The sequence below is a fragment of the Eumetopias jubatus genome, unplaced genomic scaffold, assembly GCF_037043125.1.
Source record: "Eumetopias jubatus isolate StellerSeaLion01/CBP00866 unplaced genomic scaffold, mEumJub1_p1.0 scaffold_10, whole genome shotgun sequence".
Lineage (NCBI taxonomy): Eukaryota > Metazoa > Chordata > Mammalia > Carnivora > Otariidae > Eumetopias > Eumetopias jubatus.
This window is the reverse complement of record NW_028274816.1, coordinates 36,408,612-36,430,879: the sequence shown is the minus strand read 5'-3', so window position 1 is coordinate 36,430,879 and position 22,268 is coordinate 36,408,612. Positions and strand designations below refer to the sequence as shown.

At 58.9% G+C, this 22,268-nt stretch overlaps 1 protein-coding gene across 2 annotated transcripts in view; it reads right to left on the bottom strand.

Annotated features, from left to right (window-relative positions):
- The window catches only part of GSE1 (Gse1 coiled-coil protein), a 401,392-nt gene extending 379,709 nt beyond the window's left edge, over positions 1 to 21,683 (bottom strand). For both annotated transcript variants that reach the window (XM_088027514.1, XM_088027515.1), the window contains exon 1: positions 19,440 to 21,683. In XM_088027514.1, the coding sequence (XP_087883640.1) occupies positions 19,440 to 21,683 (2,244 nt within the window). The remainder of the gene's footprint in view (positions 1 to 19,439) is intronic.
- Between the last annotated feature and the right edge of the window lie 585 nt (positions 21,684 to 22,268).

The window sequence follows — 22,268 nt, the reverse complement described above, 5'->3', positions numbered from 1 at the left end:
CAGTGGAAGAGAATATGGAGCACACAGTAGGTGTTCAATATTTTTCCTTATTCTTTTGATAAAGCCTTAAGAGCCCAGAGAAATGCCCTTCTTGGAGCCGGTTTGCTGGGGACATCATCAGTGGGGGGGGGGGGGTGCTCCCGTGGCCTCTTGGCAGCAGGGCCTTGGTCAAGAGCTGCCAGGTACAGGGGAGCAGAAAGCCGGGCAGCTGGAGCCAGGTGGGGAGCAGGCGTGCCGGCAGAACCATTCTTGGTTGGGAAGGCATTTACTCAAATCCCACCCTTTTCCCAGAAAGGCGGAGGCGGCTTCCAGCAGAGGCCCAGGTGCGTGACGATGGGCTGCCCCCAGCCCTGCCCGCTGCCTTGAGCCCCGGTTCTTGCCCACAGACGGCCGGTCCAGGGAAGCTGCTCAGAGGCTGCCAAAGACAATTTGCCCCTCCTGGTCTCACACCCCTTGGGCCACTTGCAGCACGGCTAGCAGGGAGGCCAGGAGGCCCCCCGGCTCCCCGCCACCTCAAGAGGCAAGGCCAGGGCAGTCCATGAGGCCACTCAGTTAGAACCAAAGGGTGGGGGCCGAGGCTGGGGACAGGCCCAGGCTGGAGGCCTCCAAGGGGCAGATGAGGTTCCAGAAGGCTTACTGCAGAGCAGTCCACATCTGCGAAAATCCAGAAACAACCTGGGTGTCCAGCAACAGATGACCGGGGGTCACTATGTAGCCAATGAAACGCCTCTCCTCCAAGGAGGCTACGTGCCATGAGGGCTCTGGGTCAGACAGCTGGTACTCTGCTGTAACACATTCTAGTCTGCCCCATCTTCCATATGAACACTGCTATTATCCCACTTTACTGATCGAGGACATTACAGCACAGAGAGGTGATGTAAGTAGCCCAAGAACACACAGCTAGTAAGGGGTACAGCCCAGATGGGAACCAAGCACCTTGCTCCACAGGCCCCAGTCTTAGCCCCACTAGGAGACATGCATGATACCCCACATGGAAACGACGCATGAAAACAGCACACGGTGTGGTCCCACCAACAGCAGTGTGTGTGCACGCCCGTGCATATGCACAGAGAAAATGGCTGGAAGCCCTGGGTTAAGGAATTACGGGGGACTTTTATCACTTCCTTTCTGGCTCTATTGTCTGCGTTTTCAGCACAGAACACGTTAGACTTCAAGCAAAGACTCAAGGCTGTCAGGTAAGCTGCCCCTGATCCCTTGGCGCTGCCTCCCGCCTCTTCCCGGGCATGTTCCCACCCACACCCACACCGACACACTCCAGAGACTTCAGGGGCTCGGTCCTTCCAGGCCAGACTCGCACACCCACGGCGAGGGCCTGTCACGAGCTCAGGGAGATCTTCTCCAGCTAAAATGCGTCTGTGGCATTGCCTTAACCACATTTCAGGGCTGCATCCGCAGCTCTGATCTGCCTGATGGTTCACTCGGGGCTGGGCGGCGGGGGGCAGTAAGGCATGGCCCTTCCCCCTGGGGTCTAACACCCAGATATTAAAATGGCACATAGAATAACTTTGGGAAATGTTTATGCTAGAACACTGCATAGGAGCAAGATGAACAGCTGTACAGAGAGGTTCATCTCAACTTGGTAGAGAGAAGGCGCAGACCATGCGCAGGAGGAAACCATGACAGTGGGGATAGTAGCTCCCTCTGGACTGGGGAAAAACTTCTCCTTTGTTCTCCTCTGTATGTCCGCCAAGCCCTCCAACAATAACGCAATCGTAATGTAGAAATAACAGCACTTACTGCCGGAGATTATGCTAAGCGCTTTACACGCATTAATCCACCCAACCGCCTCTTGGAGGCTGATCCAATCACAAATGTTTTACAGATGAAGACACTAAGGCACAGAGAAGGAAAGGGACTTGCTCAACACCACACAGTAAGTGTTGGAGCTGGGATCTGTCCCTTTAAAATTGAAAAAAAAAGTATTAAAATTCTCTTTTGATACGAAGGCTCAAGAATGGAAAAGAACCTTAATATTTATTGACTGTGTCCTGATATATAAACCCGCCCATCTGCCCTGCTCATTTAAAAGCAAGTCACACATAAGAATCCCCCTGCGTTGCTGGCGGGAGGCAGAACCTCTGTGGCTGCTCTGGAAACCCAGCAGTTCCCTGAATGGTGAAGCAGAGTTAGGACCGGACTCGGCATGCCACTCCTAGGTATACACCCAAGAGAAAAAAAAAAAAATACATTCGCACAAAAACCTGGACATGGATGTTCACAGAAGCATTTGTCACAACAGCCGAAGGGCGGAAACAGTCTAAATGCCCACTGGCAGATGAACGGACCAAACACGCAGCACGTCCACATGCCGGAGTATCACTCAGCCATAAACTGGGAGTGAGGCACCTATCACCACGGATGAATCTTGACAACACTTCACTAAGCTAAAGAAGCCCGATGCAAAAGGCCACGTGTCATGCGGTTCCATGTACATCGAGTGTCCAGAACGGGCCCATCCAGAAAGACAGAGTTGTGGCTGCTGGGGACTTGGGGGAGGGGAGGACAGGGTGTCTTTCAGGGGTGATGAAAAATGTTCTACCATTAGACAGTAGTGATGGTTGCCCAATTCTGTGAGTATAATAAGGCCGCTGAATGGCACACTTCAAAAGGGTACATTTTTTTTTAAAGATTTTATTTATTTATTTGAGAGAGAGAGAGAGTGAGAGATAGAGAGCACGAGAGGGAAGAGGGTCAGAGGGAGAAGCAGACTCCCCGCCGAGCAGGGAGCCTGATGCGGGACTCGATCCCGGGACTCCAGGATCATGACCTGAGCCGAAGGCAGTCGCTTAACCAACTGAGCCACCCAGGCGCCCCAAAAGGGTAAATTTGATAGTATGCAAATTGTATCTCAATGAAACTGCTGCTAAAAAAATTTCGTTTTTAAAAGGGGGCGCCTGGATGGCTCAGCCAGTTAAGCGCCCAACTCTTGATGTCAGCCCAGGTCATGATTTCAGGCTGGTGAGATTGAGCCCTGCCCTGCATCGGGCTCCGCACTGGGCATGGAGTCTGCTTAAGATTCTCTCTCTCCCTCTCCACTACTCCCATGGCTTTGTGGGGACACAAGGTGGCCCCAGAGATGGGAGGGGCGGTAGGTTTGCAGAAGGATGCTGTCCACCATCTGGCCTCACCCTCATGAGCTCCCTTTGTACCTGGCTCTGGGGATCCCATGGCCCCTCAAATCACGAACGCAAATAGATCAAGATACCTGTCGCCAGAGGGACGGCCTTCGCTGACGAAGCAGAGATGTCCCAGGGCACCAGCATCCTGCCTCAGCCTCTGACATGCCCCGTGTTCACGGGTCAGTCCCTTCCCCTCCCCAAGCCTTGGAGTCTTTGACAAAGTGAGGCCTGTTGCGCTCAAGAATCACTATGCTTCCTCCCAGTCCTAGGATTCTGAAGAGACACTCTTGAGATTTGCCATAAATGCAAAGACAAAAGAAACAGAGGCTTCAATCATGTTTATAGATAAAATATACTTTGTGGCAAATTTTATCTGTGTGACAGATAAAATACACTTTGTAGCATGGGAGGATGGAAAACTTTTTAACAGTGAATACTTTGTATAATAAGAAATGAAACAACATTACTAGGTGCGTATGTTCCAAATAAGAGAGCCACTAATATATTAGAGAGAGCCATCAATCCTTCACAATCTGTGGTTCTAAGATAACGCCGTTTTCTCTTCTGCCATCAACGAACACGTAAGTCTAGTGTCTTTCTTACTTATGCAAGGCTGGATAAAGTCTCCTGAGACACAAGGACACACCACCTTGACTCCCATGGAGGTCACAAGGGTGGGTTGATAGACAGAAATTGCTCTCACTTCTACTGACTCAACACAGAGAGAGGAGATCAGGCATGGAAAATGTTTCCGTAAGCATTAATAACCTGGAAAAAGCCTAGTGGTCTCACGAACGTTTCATCTAGTCTTACAAAAATAGAGCAAGAGAGGCTGCAACCACAAAAGCCATTACATTTCAAGGCCAAATGGGCTGGTTAAAAAACTTCAAAAAGGCACAGTCTCTTAAATATAAACCTTTCAGGAGATCAATCAAATTCATAAACCTCTAGCTAGGTGGATCAAGAAGAAAAAGAGAAGGCACAGACTACCAGTATCACCAAAGAGGGGACATCACTACAGAACTTATAGACATTAGAAAAACACTAAGGGAACATTATGAATAAGTGATGCCCGTTAACTTGACTACCTGGATGTAATGGATAAGTTCCTTGAAAAACATTAATTACCAGAATAGACTCAAGAAGAAATAAACCTCATGGGAGAATTCTCTCTCAGCACATCAAGATGGTGGCCAAGTCTCTTATCCACCAAAGAACATAATTCAGGGAAAGGTTACCGAATGGAGCTGGTTTTTAAAGGTGGACAAAGCGGGTTTGTGTTGGCAGAGATGTCTCCTAGAACTTTTACTTATGGTGGTTTTTAAAGACTTATACTTAATGCCATCTTCATTGTTTCTCTCGCTCCTACCCGATCCGGCTCCTATCTTCTCTGAGACTTTGATCTTGCCAACCGTGCTTCTGCCAGCCACGGCGCTCCTCGGGAATGCCACGCCCATGGGCTGGTGAGGAATCAATACATAAAAGAAAAACCAGTGGAGGGTCAAAGGATACAAATTCCAGTTTCAGCTCTTTTCTCTATCTAGTAGGAGAGACAGGGCTCACCCGTGTGAGGCGCTCAGAAGACCACATGAGACCACATATAAGAAAGTGACAATTTATTAGCCAGTGTGAAAAAGGTGCATACAGACAAGTGCCTAGGGCAGCCAGGAGAGAGGAGAACCTTTGACTGGCAGAAGTTAGCAGAGAAGGCCTCCTGGAGCAGGAAACAGGCAGAAAAGTGGAAGAGCGAGCAGGTGTCAAGACATAATGATGGGAACAAGGGTGGCGGTCTCAGGGAATAACGGGGAGCTTACCAGTGTGTGCACAGGTAAGTGCACCTGTAACGGTGGCTCTTTACACCTTTGGGGGGCCACACAACCCAGTGAAAGTCTGTTAAGAATTACTGATCCTCTCCCCAGAAAAATGCATCCATGCGTCAGGCTCTGCACGGAGTTCTGAGGGTTAACAAATGTGCACATGAGAATGGGGATATAGCATTAAGAAGAGTGGGTCTCTGTAAATTCTTCTAACTCGACGCTACAGTGTCCCCCTTCCTGGGGCCTGACCCCCATGTGGCCCTTCCCGGTTTACCTTGTTCCACTAACAGGATCCAGACCCCTGTGTGTTTGAGGTTCACAGCTCAGCTCTCTAGAATGCAGAGGACTGGGGAGGAAACTGAATGACAACAAAAACAGTTAAGAGCCAACATTTACAGAGCACGTACTCTGTGCTGAGCCCTGTGACACATACACAACCACGGTTCCCATGTACAGATGTGGAAACAGGCCCCACAGCCAGACAGACAAGCAGTCAGGTGGCATGTACCTGCTGATTGCCACCAAAGGCCAACGTGGGTGTTCTTGGGGCCTGAAGTCCCGAGCAGGACCAGCTACCCGAATGCCCCTTTCATCTCTCAGATGAGCACAGGGAGCCCAGAGAAGGAATGAGGGGAGCTCAGGGCCCACATGCTCCGGGCTCTACTTCCAGGTTTCCCATCCCCCACACTGCCTCCTCTTGGACAATGGAGGTCGGTGGTCATTTTAAACAGGGCTGGGGTTTTCTAGAGCTGCCGCCAAGGCTCATGGGAGATTAACCAGGAGCTCCTGCTATGGGCTATGCATGGCCCGGGTCGGAGCTTGTGGGTCAGAGCGAGGGACGCAGGGCACGTTCATTCCAGGGGCCCTTGCGGCCAGGGCTGTGAGCGGGGCCTCAGATTCCTCCCTCTCCTCCTTCCTCTGCTCCCAGTAACTAGTCGCCATTTCTGCAGTCTCGACGGCTCGCCAGGCCCTCCACAAGGGACTCTGCCTGCTTACGTCCCTAGAAGGGAGGTCCTGAGACTGTCCTGGTGTATGGGTGAGGGGTGTGAGGCCCAGACAGGGAAAGTGACGTGCGGAGGACCACACGGGTAGCAGGGGTGGCTGCCAAGGTGGGACTTCAGATCGCCGTTAGCCAAACCACACTAGCCGCCCACTGAGAGCAGACCAGCATCACCCCACCCGCAGCCTTGGTTTCCCCATCAGTCTCAGAGGGGTGACACGGTGCTTACCCCACCCCTTTTGGATGGATGGCTGGAGAAGCGGATGGGACAGAACGGAGCAGCCCTTCCAAAGGGGAAAACTCTGGGAGGCAAGTGTCTCGTGTCCTTGCCTCTCTCTCCCCACGGCAGGAAGGTTCCTAGGTCTGCAGGGCTCTCGGCAGGTGGGTGCCCAGACCCTCCCTGGAGCCCCAGTCCAGCAGGCAGCAGCCCCAGCAGGGCGGTGGGGAGGCAGGGGGGCACAGCCTGGCCCTGCTCCCGCCCCTCCCCCCAGCCAGGCCCCAGGGCCGCGCAGCTCCCAGCTTCTGCTGACGCCAGGTTCCACCAGGTTCTGCTGCCGGGGCCACTGCAGCCAGAATCACGAGCGATTCCGTCATGCCCCCTGGGGCCCAGAGCCCTAGGCACCTGCATGCCACAGAGCCAGCCTGTCAGCAAGACTGCTTCCTGCTCCCCAGCCCTGGACCCAGAGGTGACAGAGGCAAGAGGCATCCACCTTGAGGCTCACAGCTCCCTCACGGCACTGGGTGTGGCCGTGTTGCTGCATCGAACCCAACTAGGGCCCGATCCCGGCTCAGGGGGTCTAGCCTTGTTGAGTCCCTGCAAGGTCACCAAGGGGCCCAGCAGGAGAGATGACGGCCACCTTCCCTCACTCACAGGGTCGGTAAGATAAGTGTCACTGCTACTTCTGATCATCATCATCATCATCACACACACGTGTCCCTGCGTCTCACGGATCTGAGGGCCCGCACTCCGTTTCACACTGGAACCTCTCCACAAGCAGGAGGAATCGTACAGCGGGTGGGGTGTCAGCTTCACAGGCAGCATGCTTTCTGGCCCGGGAGTACGTAAAACGGTAATGTGTTTACGACGGATGGCTTCTAGAAGGAGCGGGTAAGTGACGGCGTTCACACCCTCCGGCGGGCACGATCGTGATCGGCATCCACATGACCCCGCCAGGCGCCCTGCCTCCCTCATTCTGCAGCGTCTAGCACGTAGTAGGGCCTCCGTGAAACCCTGCTGGATAGACCCACCCACCATCCTGGCTGATGCCCCCGATACACAGCCCACAGCAAAGGCGCCCCCCTTCTGTGTCAATCCCCCATACACACATCTCCTAGGCAACGTCCCCCCAGGCTCCAAGCAAGGCCCCAGAGTTTCCCAGAATGCCCCGGGAAGGCAGAGGGAGCTCTCCCCCGGAACCGGGGAGCTGCCAGGCCACCAGCGCAGAGCCCCCAAGGAGCTCCAGACTGTGGCCCTGGCTGGGGTGAAACCACCAGGAGGTGGATTTGGCCGAAGTTCCAAAAGGCCCCCACAGGCCAGGGAAGCCAGGGAGGGGGACATTTCTCCTGCCATCCGGAGAAACGCTTTCTCCGTGGGAGGACTCAGAAGGTCTGCCCAACACACTCGGAACAATCTCACCAAACGGGGTGGGGAGGGTTAGGAACTCCGGAGCAGAATTTGGTGAGAAGTTTCCAGAGTGTGTTCCAAGCATACTCAGCTGAGCTCCCACAGGCTGCAGGCCAGATGCCGGGCTCCTGGGGGGTCCTCTGCTGAGGGCGGGCGGGGACACAGCTCTGGCTGCCTGACAATGATGACATCAAAATGCAGGCACCCAAAAAGTTACCAGGAAGGGGCTCCTCTCAGACCCACCACCCCGAAGCAGCTGCTGGGGTGGAGAAATCTTCGGACCAGTGTGAATCCTGCCCCTGACGCTGACAGCTGTGTGGCCCTGGGCAAGTCACTTTTCCCTATTTGAGCCTCGGGCGCCTTGATTTTCAGATGGGGATTAATCCAGATAAGACGGACTTCGAGACACCGCCAGAGAGAGAGAGAGGGGCATACATCACTGGGACGACACAGCCAAACCGTCAGAAAGACAAAACAATCATAAATACGCAGGAGCCTCCAAATCCATGAAGTAATAAAAACGGACAAAGTTAAAAGGGAGAAGAGACGAATGCAAACCGTAGTAGCTACCAACACCCTCCCTCAGAGAGTGTGGTGCCGCGAGCGTGCACACGGCCGGCTGTGAGCGCGTGTATATATACACGTTTGTGGGGGAGGGGCAGGGAGGGAGCCGGGGCAAGCGCGTGTGTGCAGCGGGGGGCCAGGATGGGAGAGAGGGCCTGGGAACGTGTGGGAGAGACGATGAGTGTGGTAGGGTGGTGGGGGGATGCAGGTGCACGTGGAGGGGGCCGGAGGGATGTCAGAGGAAGAAGGGCCCCCCCACCCTGGGCTCTCATGCCACCCCCAGCGACCTGCTGGCCTTCTGACTCAGCTGGCCTCCAGCGACACCTATCTCCTCCACCCGCCTTCCTTGGACCTACCCTGAAACCAGTCCTTAAAACCCCCCTGAGAAAAGTCTGGTTCGTCCAGTCCCCTGACAAGTGACGGGTAACTGGCAAGGCAGGGCCAGGGCCCGCCGGTTAATGGGAAGCGATCAGCAATCACGGGGCATGGGAACTCACAAAGCCAGGCCCACTACCACCCTACCCAGTTTTGAAAAGGCAAGAGGAGCTCTTGCAGCTTCAAGAAGAGAAGGAGGGTCCGGCCACCAACCAAGCCTCCTGTTTGCACACAGAGTGCAAGGAGGTGGGGAAAGAGGCTGCTGGGGGACAGTCTGACACTCTGCCACCCCACTCCTGGGCCTGGTTTCTCCGCATGGCATGGCCGAGGGGACAGAGGCCAGCGGCCAGCTTTTGCTTGGCTGGGGACGTGCAGGTCTGCAGGCAAACCCTCAGCTCCTGCACGAGAGGGGAAATGTGTGCCAGAAAGGACCCAGGCCATGGGTCCCCAGAAGGGGCCGAGCTGTGTTCTGCAGGGCCGGTGGCCCAGGGACGCCCAGCCCACTTCACCCTGTCCCCCCGGGTGGTCCCCGGGGCCAAGGTGCGTTCTGCAGGGCCGGTGGCCCAGGGACGCCCAGGCCACTTCACCCTGTTCCCCCCTGGATGGCCCCCGGGCCGAGCTGCATTCTGCAGGGCCGGTGGCCCAGGGACGCCCAGGCCACTTCACCCTGTCCCCCCGGGTGGTCCCCGGGGCCAAGCTGCGTTCTGCAGGGCCAGTGGCCCAGGGACGCCCAGGCCACTTCACCCTGTTCCCCCCTGGATGGCCCCCGGGCCGAGCTGCATTCTGCAGGGCCAGTGGCCCAGGGACGCCCAGGCCACTTCACCCTGTCCCCCTGGGTGGTCCCTGGGGCCGAGCTGCGTTCTGCAAGGCTGGCAGTCCCTCGGCGCTTGGTGCAAGCAGCCCTATGAAAGGAGCATAAAGCTGCGCTCTGAACACTCCAGGCTTCTCTTGTCCAATGGCCCCAGGATGTCGCATGATCGCACAAAAGAAAGAACAGCACATGACTGTGAGAAAGGCCCTCTGGAAGGGAAGACGGCAAGCCTGGAGAAATCCAGCCGCCCAAAGGAACTGGATGAAAGGGGCTGGTGCTGTTAGCCAGTGGCAAGCCAGGCTCTCAGGCCGCCGGGGCCTCCAACGCCTGAAGGCTCCTCCCGGCCTCCCTCATCTCCGTGGCCCCCACGCTGTGGTCACCGGGACCCCCTGTGCCCCCCAGCCCCCGTCCCGCTATGCCCACGCCTGCCTCCTACCTGCCTGCGTCGCTGGCCCATCCCAAGCCACACAAGCTTCTTACTCCCCGGCTGCGAACCCTCTCATCTGGAAGCCGGGAGCCGAGGTTTACGGGCCTGGGATGGCCTATAAAACGCTGCTGCGGTGTGTCAACGCTCCGACCCCCCTCCTCCGAGCCCCTTGCTGGAAGTCCGTCCAGGAGACCCCTGGCAGCCTCCTGTGCGGCTAAAGCCAGGTCCCTGCCAGCCCCACACCATCTCCAGGAAGGGCCGCTTAACCCCGGGCAGGGGGACGGGCCCTGGAGCCAGACCACCCCCAGACCACCCTGTTCTCACCCGGCGGCCCAGCTCCGCCATTTACTGCTAGTAATTCGATCCCAACTCCCAGAATTATGAGCCTTGGCCTCTTCATCTAAAAAATGGGGCTCATGCCACCTCCCCACAGGGCAGTTCACGCCACCCGCCATGGTCAGGGGAGGAAGGGGCAGCCTGGGGAGGAGGCTGGCATCTTAGCCAAGGCCGCCCAGTTAGCTGGTGGCAGAAGAGCCAGTGACAGGACCTCCTGGCGTCCTGGGCTGATGGCCCATCAGTGGGAGGCTGTCGAAAACGGAGCCAAGAGGGTCAGCAGGACCCAGAGGGCAGAGGTAAGCTGAACCTGGCCTGCGGCGACCTTCCATCTGCTCCAAGTTTTCTAACCTGAAGTATGTAAGATTTTTCACGTAAAATACAACACAATCTGAATATACCCTTAAAACACTGAAGTTTGTTCCTAGCGTGTCATCAATTGACAGGCAACATCCAAATAATACGTTAGGAGAATAAAATAGGGACATTTTGAAAATGGCATTACTGCCATATAAACCCCCAAAGGTGAAGATTTCTCTAGAAGTCACCATTTATTTAAGTCCTGCCCATTTGTAGGACCTCCATCAGTGACCCCTCCTCCAGGCAGCCTTCCCAGACTCCCATTCCTGCCCCCGGGGCCAGGTCCTGGCGGGGCCCTCAGCCCTCCCGGCACTGAACCATACACACCATGTCCACCAACCGTTACCCACCATGTGGCACCATCCCGCCATCCCACGCTCCCCCTGACATCCTGGCAGGAGCGTGGCGCAGTAATTAGGCGTTTGGGCGCTGGAGTCAGATGGCCCGGGTGCAATCCCAGCTCCAGACTTCCCAGCCAGCTGTGTGACTCAGGCAAGTGACTTCCCCCCTCTGTGCCTCAATTTCCTCGTTAATAAAATCAGAAAACCACCTTATAAGATGGGTGGAGGGCTGCACGAGGCACCACGGGAGGGCGGCCAGCACAGAGCGGGCACTCTCAGCGTGCTGTGACGACCATTGGCGTCCCCATCACCCTCTCCCTAGGCCTCACTGTGTCTTCATCAGGACCAGGTGGACGGACAGAACCTCTGCGCCCCTCCCTGTTACTGGCTCTGCCCTACAGAGGATACTGACTGGTGGGCAGGAAGATGCGGCCTCAGTGGGCCTGGAGCTTTGAGGGGTCTTCCGTGGACCCACTGCTTCCTCTCCCCTCTTGGCTCTCACCCAACAGCCCGCCAGGGGGAAACAGGAGCCCCCAGATGTGCCTGTTCCTGCCCGGGTCCCAGCAGGCCTGCCCCGGCTCGCCTGAGCCCCATTCTGACTGGGACCTTTGCAACTTTCATTTCAGGTTGCTGGCATCACGTGAAGGAAACCCAACCCAGCAAGGGTTTCCATACAGGGTTCCAGACCAACCCGGCTGGCGGCAGAGAGCGACAGCCCGTGGCTGGGGTGGCTGGTGCTGGGGCAGGGAACCCGAGAGCCACCGGACTCAGAGCCAAGCCAGACCTCGCCGTCAGGGGCCTTCTCTACGCACCGCCCTCGGGGCCAGAAAGAAGAGATGGCTATAGCTTAGCAACTGTGCAGGAGCCAAGGGGCTCAGCCACTAGCCCACGGTCTGCTCCCATCTTACAGATGGAAAACTGAGACCCAGACGGGGCGGGGGGGCGGCGGGCACCGTGAGTGTTCGCACCGGAATCCAGCGCTTTTGGTTTCCCGGGTCTGGAGTCAAAAGCCCCAAGAGCAAGGGTGACCCCTTCCCAATCCTTCTCCCAGAGAGAAGACCGACTCCCGTCTTCCAACACCAATTCGGTGTCTGGAGACCTAGGAAGGGACGTGTGGCTTTGGTCAGTGAGCTGACAGAACGACCTAGGTCCTACTGTGTCCTTAAAACCTGCAGGGAGAAACCGGAACTCAAATTGTTAAAAAGAGTTACCAGGTGACCCCGAAGTTCCGCTCCAGGGGTGTCTACCTGGGAGAAATGCAAAGGGAATTTGTGGTCACCGCGGCTGGGGGGATGGGGAGTGACTGGCACGAGGCTCCTTTTGGAGGTGACAGAAATGCTCTGGAGTAGACAGTGCTAGGGGTTGCACGACTCTGTAAATTACTAAACGTCTAAGCGTCACAGAATCGTAGACTTTAGAAGGGTGGGTTTTATGGTGTGTGAATGATATCTCCATTGAAAAAAGATTAAAAGATTAAACAAAAACAATGTCTTTTCAAGGTCAGTGCAAGAGCCCTGCCTGACCGCCCCCTCCCTGCCCTCTGGCACCCCAGTGTCTTCGCTGTCCCGGGGGTCCTACCTCAGGCCCCTGCCCAGACCATCCTCCTTGCTCAAGTGACAGCCCCCAGCCCACCCGCCTCTCCCTGGCCACTCCTTTGACTACTGTTTCAGCCCCTTGCTGCTCCCCATCTGGTTTACTCAGGGCTGGATCCTGATGCCCAGAACGGTGCCTGGGACACAGTAAGTGCTTAGTAAAGACAGAACGAAGGAACAGAATCCTTTCAGTGACCATCACAGCTTTCAAGATAAAAGTCCCAAACTCCTGGGCCATGCTTACAATGGCTTCCATCAGCAGTTCTTACCCCATTGCTGGAATCTTCTAGAAGCTTTGAAATACCAGGGCTACCAGGGCCACACCTCGGAGATTCTGATTTAATAGGCTGGGGTAAGGCCCAGTCACTGGTATTATAAAATTCACATTGATGCAAACCCACATCTAGTCACTGCCAACCACTCCCACAGCATCACCTCCTCCCACTTCAAAAACCTATTTAAGGTTCTCCAGCAAACCCCACTCCCCACATGTAGGCCTTTGCACATACTCTCCCCACCAGGAGCACCTGACTCCTACACAGACCTGGCTGAGTCCTTTTCAGCCTTCAGGACTCAGCTTAGATGTCACCTCCTCCAGGAAGCCATCCCTGAACATACCAGTTTCCCACCCTCCTGTGAGCTCCCAGCAGACCCCAGCGCAGAACTCAACACATTACACAATCACAACCAGAGCCTTTCACCAACCCCCCCCCCCCCACACACACACACGAGCACCCAAGGGCAGGGCCTGCCCGATTCTACACCGTCAGCCACAAACATTTGTTGATCTCATGGGTAGAATGTGTGATTCTCCAGGTGTGTTTCCCCAGGGCAGCTCTGGACAAGGGTAGAAAAATGAGCAGGGACGAGAGGCAGAACTGCAGCTGTGTCCCCATTACAGGACTTCCAGAATTTCTTTCAAAACCTATACATCTAATTAGCTCATATTACTGAAAAAACAAGCCAGCATCAAGTGGCATTAGGTTGTGGGCTTGGTCCTTCTGGTGTAGGGTTGCCCCCAAAAAGGTGATCCATGAAGTTTTTCTGACCCTGACGTGGGATGGAATATCATGGTGTTTGGGGGGCTCCCACATCCTAGCCTGAATTTAAAACCTAGACCCCACGAAAGGGGAGATACTGAACGAAGGTGTAAACTTCCAGGGATAAGATTCACACGTCTGGGGAGTCCGGGGATCTGAGGCACACCTGGTCACTGCAGTTCCTGATACCATATCCACGCCTGAAGGGGGATTCGCAGCTAAGGGGGTAGATCTTAAATGTTCTCCCCATGAAACAGAAAAAGTAACAATGTGGTGAGATGGTGGTGATCATTTTATAACCGAAACATGTATCAAACCAACATGTTGTATCTTCAACTCACACAACCTCATGTGTCAACTCTCTCTCCATACAGCTGGGAAAAAGGAAAGTAAAATAAAGAAAACCTAGACCCCAGGAAGGCGCTCTCTCCTTTCCAACCCCACAGAAGAGACCGCCAATCAAGCGGTCTTTTTTTTTTTTTAATCTTTTTTTAAGAGTTCATTTATTTATTTGACAGAGAGAGACACAGCGAGAGAGCGAACACAAGCAGGGGGAGTGGGAGAGGGAGAAGCAGGGAGCCTGCTGAGCAGGGAGCCCAATGCGGGGCTCGATCCCAGGACCGCGGGACCATGACCTGAGCCGAAGGCAGACGCTCAATGACTGAGCCACCCAGGCGCCCCAAGGACTGGATATTTTAGCAGCAAGTCCAGACACAGGGTTAATACTCTGTTCGACGGTGCCAGCCTCCGGTCAGACCTCACGTGTGGAACGCAAACCGCCTGTGACCCCCGAAGACCAGACGTTTCATTTGGACAGACGGGAAAACTTCGCAAAGGTCACATGGTGAGTAGAAGCTCCTTCCACAATGGCCCCCATGAATGTCCCACCTGGGGCTACATGGCCATCGGAACTCAAGTTCCCAGGTACTCTTCCCAGAGGGCAGAAGTATCGCCCCTCTCCACCATCCCGACCAGGCTGTGGACCTGGGGCAGAAGAAGAACCTGAACTCCAGATGTGGGGGCTTCCCCAGCCCAGAAAATGTGCCAGTGAGGCAACCCTGCCCACAGCCTACAAACCCTCCAAAGACAGTCACAGGGAGTTAACCTTCCAAGGGTAAGATCCTGAGAGATCTAAGCAGGGAAGGGGCCAGAAAGCTTGGAGGACTCTGGACTTGGCCAGAGACTGCCTCCCTGCCGTCCTGCCCCTCCCTGCTTCCAGGGAAGGCTGAGTTTTGGAGATCCTCTGCCTCTGCTTCCTCTTTCCCAGGTGTCCCTAGTCGCCTCCAGGTTAAGGACAAGTAGAGTCGGGAGGGCTTACTCCTCTGGGCAGATGGCTCCCAACCTGCCAAGAAAAGCCCGGCCCTCCCCTTGGAGGAGGTGGTCAGAGCTTGAGAAAGGCCCAAAGCCCAGCCATTTCGCAGCTGCTCCCAGGGAGAGGGTGCCAGTGTCGGCCCAGCCAGGCGGCCCCCTCCAGCACTTTCTGGAAGGTTCCCGCCTCCGTTCACCTGGCTTAGATGTCCCATGAGCCCGGCCTGGGGAGGAGGGCTGCCAGGCCCTTCCTGAAGAGCAGGGAGCCGTCGGGGCACAGAGAGCCGGGAAACACGGAAACAGATGTGCGGGCGGGCCCTGACAGGCGAGTAATGACAGACGCTCTCTGCAGGCCTCAGATGTCAGCGTGGAGAAAAGAAAGGGGCCTCAGCAGCAACACCTGTTCTGGGCTCGGAGGCCACGCTCCAGGGGCTGGGCCGGGTGTCCCCACAGTGAGGGGCCAGGGTGTGGTTAGGTAAACAGCTGCACGCTCCATTCCCCAGAACGCTCCCTGGACGGATCGCTGGGTCGCTGGGAGAGGGCAGGACAGCCGGCCCGCCAACTGGCAAGCAAGGAAAGCCCATCGATCATGCAGTGGGCCTGTCGGGGACGACCCGCAGCAGGAGGTCCCGGCTGAAATCTGAACACCGGCACAATGCGGCGGGGAGCAGAGACAAAGGGCACCACTTATCAGCAGGGCCGCGGCCAGGGGTGCGAGGGACATGACAGCGGGGCCGGCCAGTGGGGGCTTTTCGGGGCCTCTGGCCCGTGCAAGCTAACTCCCGCCTGTCAGGGCTCCAGGGGTGGGGGAGGCACGTGTGGGGAAATTCGGACCATCCCCCGTCCAGGGCACTGCCACCTTCACAGGGGGAGCCCCAGGGGGAACAGAAAGGCAAGAGACAGTGGAGGCTGGAGCCCAGATGCCAGAGCCGGACTCCTGGGTCCAATGCCGGTCCTGCTGTTACTAGCTGTGTGACCCCGGGCAAATCGCTTGCCCTCTCTGGACTTGCTTTTCTGCTAAGGAATGGAGATGGTGTCATCTCCCTGAAGAGGGCCGCTGGCAGGATCCAGCAAGAGTGATACAAGGGAAGTGTGGGGCACAGTCTGGAACACAAAGTGCATTCTGTGAAGCCACCATCATCATCATTATGTCCCCGGATGCTGCCTCTGGCGGGCTGGACCGCTTCGCCCCGGGGCTCTGAAGGGAGGGACAACCCCTCCCCCAGCAGGAAGGTGGGGGGTGGGCAGAGGCCACAACAGCACAGCAGGTGGGAGCCAACAAGAGACACAACCCCCAGTTACCAGCACCTCAGGGCGAGAGAAAGGAATGAACGTGTCTCGCGTTCCTACTGTGCACCTGCGGCTCCCACCGCAAACCTTCCAGAGGAAAGGTCATCTCCATCTCTCTGGTGCTTCAAGAAGGCAAGTCTGGCCCCGGGTCACATAGCCGGCTCCCAGCAGAACGAACACTGAAACCAGGGCTGGGTGAAGGCCGACCCAGAGTCTCATGCGCGGCTTCACAGAGGGGCCCGGGCACTGGCGTTCCTCCTCAGGGAGGGGGGGCCGGGCCCCCCAAGAGGGTGGGCTGCAGCCTGCCCCGCCAGCCCCAAAATAGCGCTGCGCCAGACGCCGGCTCTGAGATCTGGGGGCTACGGGACAGGGCGCCCCCCGGGGAAGCAAGGAGTCCGGCTGGAGGGAAACGCCACAAACACCATCCAAACAGGGGGTGTCGGTGACACCTTCCTTTCCTGTTTCTCCTTCTCCCTTTCTCCGTGTCTCAGGCTGATTCACTAATGAATGAACGTGGACCAGGAACAACAGGAGCCATCACAGGAGGTCGTATCGATGAGGTTCCGGGACATGCTGTTCTGGCTCAGTGGTTTCCCGGGGGCTACCTGCCAACGCCCCCAAGCCACTCCCCCCGAATCCTCAAACCACACACCAGAGACAGGCGGGACCGGGAGCTGCACCCCCCACCGGAGTCCCCGCTTTGTCCCCAGCCATGAGGCCAGCACTCGCCCCTTGTGCCCACCCTGGCGCCGGGGGCCGGTCCTGCTCTGTTTATGGCTCTCCACCACCGCCATGCCCCTCCCCCTGACACAGAAGGCACAGCACTTGCCACCAGATCCCCAGCGTCTGGAACAGTGCCTGGCTCAGAGTAGGCGCTCCATCACATTTGTTAAATGAATGGGCGGGAGGAAGGAAGGGCAGGAGGCTGCATTTCCGGCTTTCGACTGATCACCAGTCAGGCTCTCCTCTAGGCAGGAGTGGATGCTTCTCCCACCCGCTGGCTGTGGGAGCCTGGGAGCCGCAATGCTGCCCTCCCCCCCCACCCCCCACCCCCAGGCCGTTGGCCTTACCACCCACCTGGATTGCTGCCACGGCCCAGCACTGGGTGGATCTCTTCCCCGAGCGCGTTCCCAGCCTTCTTCCAAGGACTTTTTATCTCTCCCCTGTGCCTGACTCCCAGGCCTGGAGCTGACTGCAACCTCTCTCCCCCTCCTCCCCACTGGCTCTCCTGTGCCTATTCTGATGGACCCCCGCCCCCGAGCCCCACCTCCACCGCAACCCACCCATCTTCCAAGGCTACACCTCCACCAGGGGGTGGACGGAGTGGGGCTCAGGGATGGGAAGACCCAGGCTGAAGACCCACCCCAGCCACCCCTACTGGCTGCGTGACAGTCGCCGACGCCATCTGACTTCTCTGAACCTCAACTGTACTCATATGCAAAATGGGAGTAATAAGGCCTCACAGGAGCAAACGAAATAACTTGCTTTAGAAACGGTGCAAAAACAAGAAAGCCAGTCAGCCTTCCCAAACTCAGGCTGACCCCTTCTGGGCAGACACCAGCTTGCGTTTTCATCCCCACGGGGCTACCCTCTGCAGCCACCTTCCCAGCTGGACCGTTTCCTGCAGTTCCTACCCGGGAGGCCCACACTTGGCATCTCATCAACTCCTGATGAGTGAGCAAATCAACACAGGAAAACTCACCCCAGAGTGGATGTTCTGCAGAAAAGCACTCTGGCAAACCTCAGAGGAAGCGCTCTGACGACTCCGTGTGCCCCCATCCCCAAGCCTGAGACCCATGACCATCCCGCAGACTGAGAGCCACACAGAGGATTGACCTATATCCCAGACAACCCTGCCCAACACGTCGGGTGGATGGGAGGGTCCCACCGTACGCCAGGCACTTGACTTTCTGGGGGCAGCTGGGTGCCCAATCTGTTTGCATACTTGGCCCTCCAAGGGCAGGCGATCCCGCGCTCCGCTCCCCAGCCCAGGAGACAAGCACAGGGAGGGTGAGACACATCCACTCAGGTGCTCAGTGGCCGAGAGACAGGGCAGGATTGGAAGCCAGGTCTATCCTGCTCCAAAGCCAAGCTCACCTCCCAGCTCCAGCCCTTCTGGAAACTTCACTTCTTCAGATACCCAGGAACAGACCCACAGGCTGGACGGCCAGAGGCTGCCAATGAGAAGTCCAGCACCAAGGTGGGGAGCGATACAGTGCACCCATTTAGAACGAGGGGCCCACCAAAGGCCCCAGTTACATCTCTGCGGTCCAAAAGGGACACTGGTAGAAAAGGAAGCCTGGGCAGAGTGTGAAGGCCCAGGGCAAGCACCAGAGAAAACGGGAGGATGCGTCCACTTCACAGATGCAGCCACTGTGAACGAACCCATGACCCAGGAATCTCCGCACGCGTGCACACGCACATACAAGGGGGAGGCAGGACGAGGAGCCTCTCAAACGCATGGAACGATCATTCCTGAACAAGTCAGGGACACTCTTCCCCGTCCACAGGGCCCTCTGCCGGCCCCTCACCAGTGGCTCCCACTACAGGCATCTGATTAAAACAAACCATTCTAAGGGTCTCTAGCGGAGATTAAGATCATCACGGTGATCACAACTCACCAGCACCTACTTCCCCAGACCCACTGGGGGGCAGGCCCTGCACTGGCCTTATGCAAAGCCAGATCCAAAATGAACTGAGCCCCAGTCCGGCTCCTCCCGGGTAGGGAGCGTGAAGGCAGGCGCCTTACAAAGGGGGCGAACGCCAGCCCCCCCGACCCCCTCCGCCCTCTCCCTGCACAGCTGACTTGCAGAGAAGAAAGACTCTCTTCCCACCAGGGGAAAAGTCTGTTTAGGCCACTGTCCCCCGGGTCCCAAACCCCCACGTCTGAAAATCTGTTTCCATCTGCTGTGAAGCAACCGGAGAGTCTCAAAGGAAAAGCGTTAACTTGGGGGGAAAGCTGCTGGAGCTAAGCGGGGCCAGCCCTCGAGAGTAGAGAGGAACCACCACCTCTGCTGCATTTCCAACCGGGTGAGCACAGGGACCTCCCGGTGACCTGTGCGGCTGGACTAATTACCAATGTTATCAGGCGGATGACAGACATGCCCCGAACTTCCTCTGTTTGATGGACTCGGCTGCAAACACACTCAAGTTCAGGCCCGAGCCTACTGTTTTCAGCAGTGCCCCCATTCTTCCACAGACCACTCCCCGCACTCCCCCCAACTCTACGTGCCTCCTGGCTCAGCCAGGCCCACGCACTCCCCACGCGCCAGCCCGGGAACCCCCCGGGAAGGCACCTCCTACTGGAACGGATCACGCAGAATCAGCACGCCCTCCTTCCCCCATAGAGGAACAGAAAATAACAGGTCTTCCTTCCCTGCTTGAATCACAGAGGCTGAAGGGAAAATCGCCGCTTACCTTCATTGCCGCTGCCACCGGGGAGCTCCAATCCACAGGCCCCTGACGGGCGAGCCCTGGGCCAGCGCACACCAGGGTCCCGCACTCCACGCAGGCACCGATGATCAGCTGCCGCCCATCGTCCACCAGCAGGCTGTGGCTGGCTCGGAGGGTGTAGAGGAACAGAGGTAGCCGGGCCACCCGCACGGCCTTCAGCCCGAGACACCGCTTTTTCTCCTGCTGGCAAAAAAAGCACACGAACGTCTCCACTTGGTACTGCCGCGACCAGGGGCTGACGGTGTGGTGGGCGCTGCGGGCCTCGTGTTGCAGCCACTGGCCCAGCAGGTCATGGTAGCAGAGGACGCAGGTGGCCACCAGGCCAGTGGAGTCGGCAGGTCTGGCACGCGGGGCGGGCTGGTAAACGGTGAGGAACGGGAAGAAGGGCTCCTTCTCGCCCAGGCGGCTGGAGGGGTTCACGTTGAGCTGGAACTCCTTCCCAGGGCCCAGCTCGGCCCCGCAGATGTAGCAGACTGATGCCGGGCTGCCCCGGGCCAGGGCCGGCGGCTCGGAGAGAGCAGGGTCTGAAGCCGAGAAAGCCTGGTGGTACCTGCCCAGGAACCCCTGCACGGAGGTGATAAGCTCCTCGTTCTGGCAGGCCCGGTACAGGGCCCAGACGTCCTCCAGGACGCTGAAGCACTTGGGGCAGCTTTGGACCTCACAGCGCTTGTTGGGGCCCCGGGCGTTGGGGGGACAGGGCAGGAGGCTGAGGAAGGGGAAATGCATGGAGCCTCTGGCACTGCCGTTGAGGATCCTGGAGGCCACTGCCCGGGCATCCTGGGTACAGTCCTCCCCGCAGAGGTAGCAGGCCTCCGGCAGGACCCCAGCCGGTGGGCCATCTTCTCTGGGGAGCCTCCTGCCTTTGGAGGCCATGCCGGGCGCATGGCTGTTCAGGGGCACCACGTAGAGCCGCTGCAGGACCGGCACGTTGGCCAGCTCGAAGCTCTGCCACTGCTGCATGAGCGAGGAGAAGCAGCAGGGGCACACCAGAGTGCTGCCGCCCTCGCTGATGGGCTGGGCCCCTGGAGGGGGGCTGTGCAGCCACAAGAAGGGGAAGAAGGGGGCCTGGGCCAGCTTTTCCTGCTTCTGCACGTGGATCTGGTGCTGCGAGGCCGGCGCCAGAGCCGACCCACAAATATAGCAGCAAAGGCCCTCTGGCGGCGCAGCCCTGCTCTCCAGGGAAGCCCAGGAGACGCCGCCTGCGCTCTCCTTCTCTTTGAGGCCAGGGAGAGGCTGCTCTTTGCGGTCCTCCTCCTCGCTGGTGATGTTGATGTCACTGTCCTCGGACATGCAGTAGCTCCCGCGGGGCTCCCCCGGCGGCCTGCTCTCGGGAGTCTTGGCGGTCCTGCCCGAAGGGACTCCTTTCATTACCTCCGCAGGGGCCGCGTGCACGGCAGGGCCTTGCCAAGGGTCCTGAATGCCCCTCAGGACGCTGGCCCGGGCCTCGGGGACCCAGTGCCTCCCGGCGGCCTTCCGCCTGCGCCTCACGCCGGTCTTGGGCTCCCCGTCCCCGCGCTGCTTCGAGGGCGCCCCCTCCTCCTCCACGTCGCCCTGTCCCGGAGGGAGTCCCGGCGCCGGCCTCCACTCCTGGCAGCGCGCCCCGCGAGGCCCGGGCCCCGGGCGGGGACTGGCGGCGTCGCGCGCGGCCGGCTCGGTCTCGGAGAGGGGGTCGGTGTCCGACAGTTCCGACAGCTCGGAGTCCCGCGTCTCGTCGCCCGCCGCGCCGCCCAGCGCGTAGGCGACGTTCCACTCGCGGGGGGCCCCGGCGGCCCCGCGGCGCCCGCCCGCGCCCGCGTCGCACTGGTGCGGCCGCTTGAGCCAGTACATGCGCTTGTCCACCGGCGTGCGGGCGCGCTCGAACGCGGCCCACTGCTCGCCCAGGAAGCAGCGGCACACGGCGCACACCAGCACGCAGCCGTCGGCCGGGCACAGCTCGCGCGCGCCGGGCGCCGGCTCCTGCTGCTGCAGGAACGGGAAGAAGGGCTGCGCCGCCGTCCCCGCGCCCGCCGCCGCCGCCGCCGCCGCCGGCTGCTTCACCTGCAGCTTCAGCTCCTTGCCGCGTCCGATGCCGCCGCCGCAGATGAAGCAGGAGAGCGGCGCGCCGCCCCCGCCGCCGCCCCCGCCGCCGCCGCCTGCCGCTGCCGCCCGCTCGCCCACGGCTGCCATGAGCCGCTGCTTGCGGGAGAGCGGCGCCGGCCGCCCGCTCATGGCCGCGCCGCGTCCGCCCGGCCCCGCGCCCCGGGGCCCGGGGCCGCCCCTCAGCGCCCGCCGCCGCCGCCGCCGCCGCCGCCGCCGCCGCGCCCAACTTGGGGCATGAGCGCGCCGCGAAGTTTGGCGGCGGGCGGCCGGCGCGGGCGCGGGCGCACGGCCGCTCGCAGGGGCGCCCCCCCGGCCTGCCGAGGCTCCGGCGGCGCCGCGGCGAGCGCGCCCGGAACGCAGCGGCGGCGGCGGCGGCGGCGGCGGCGGCGGGCCCCGGGCGGCTGGAGCGGCGGCCGCATGTGCGAGCTCCGGCGCCTGCCAAAGCGTGGGGTCATTTAATTGGGGAGGAGGGGGGCGGGGCGGCGGGCGGCGCGGAGGGAGGCGGGGGAGGGGGCGGAGGGCGGGCGTGCGGCGGGCGGGGAATCCCTCCCTCGCGCTCCCGCCCGGCGCCCGGCGCCCCGCCCCCTCGGCCCTCCCTCCCCCGCGGCCCGAACTGCGCACAATGGCTCGCCGGCTCCTATCTATTTTGTGTCCAGCCGGGAGCCGCGCGCGGTGATTCATGGCCCCAATTAGGGGCTCTCTCCAGCGCGCCGG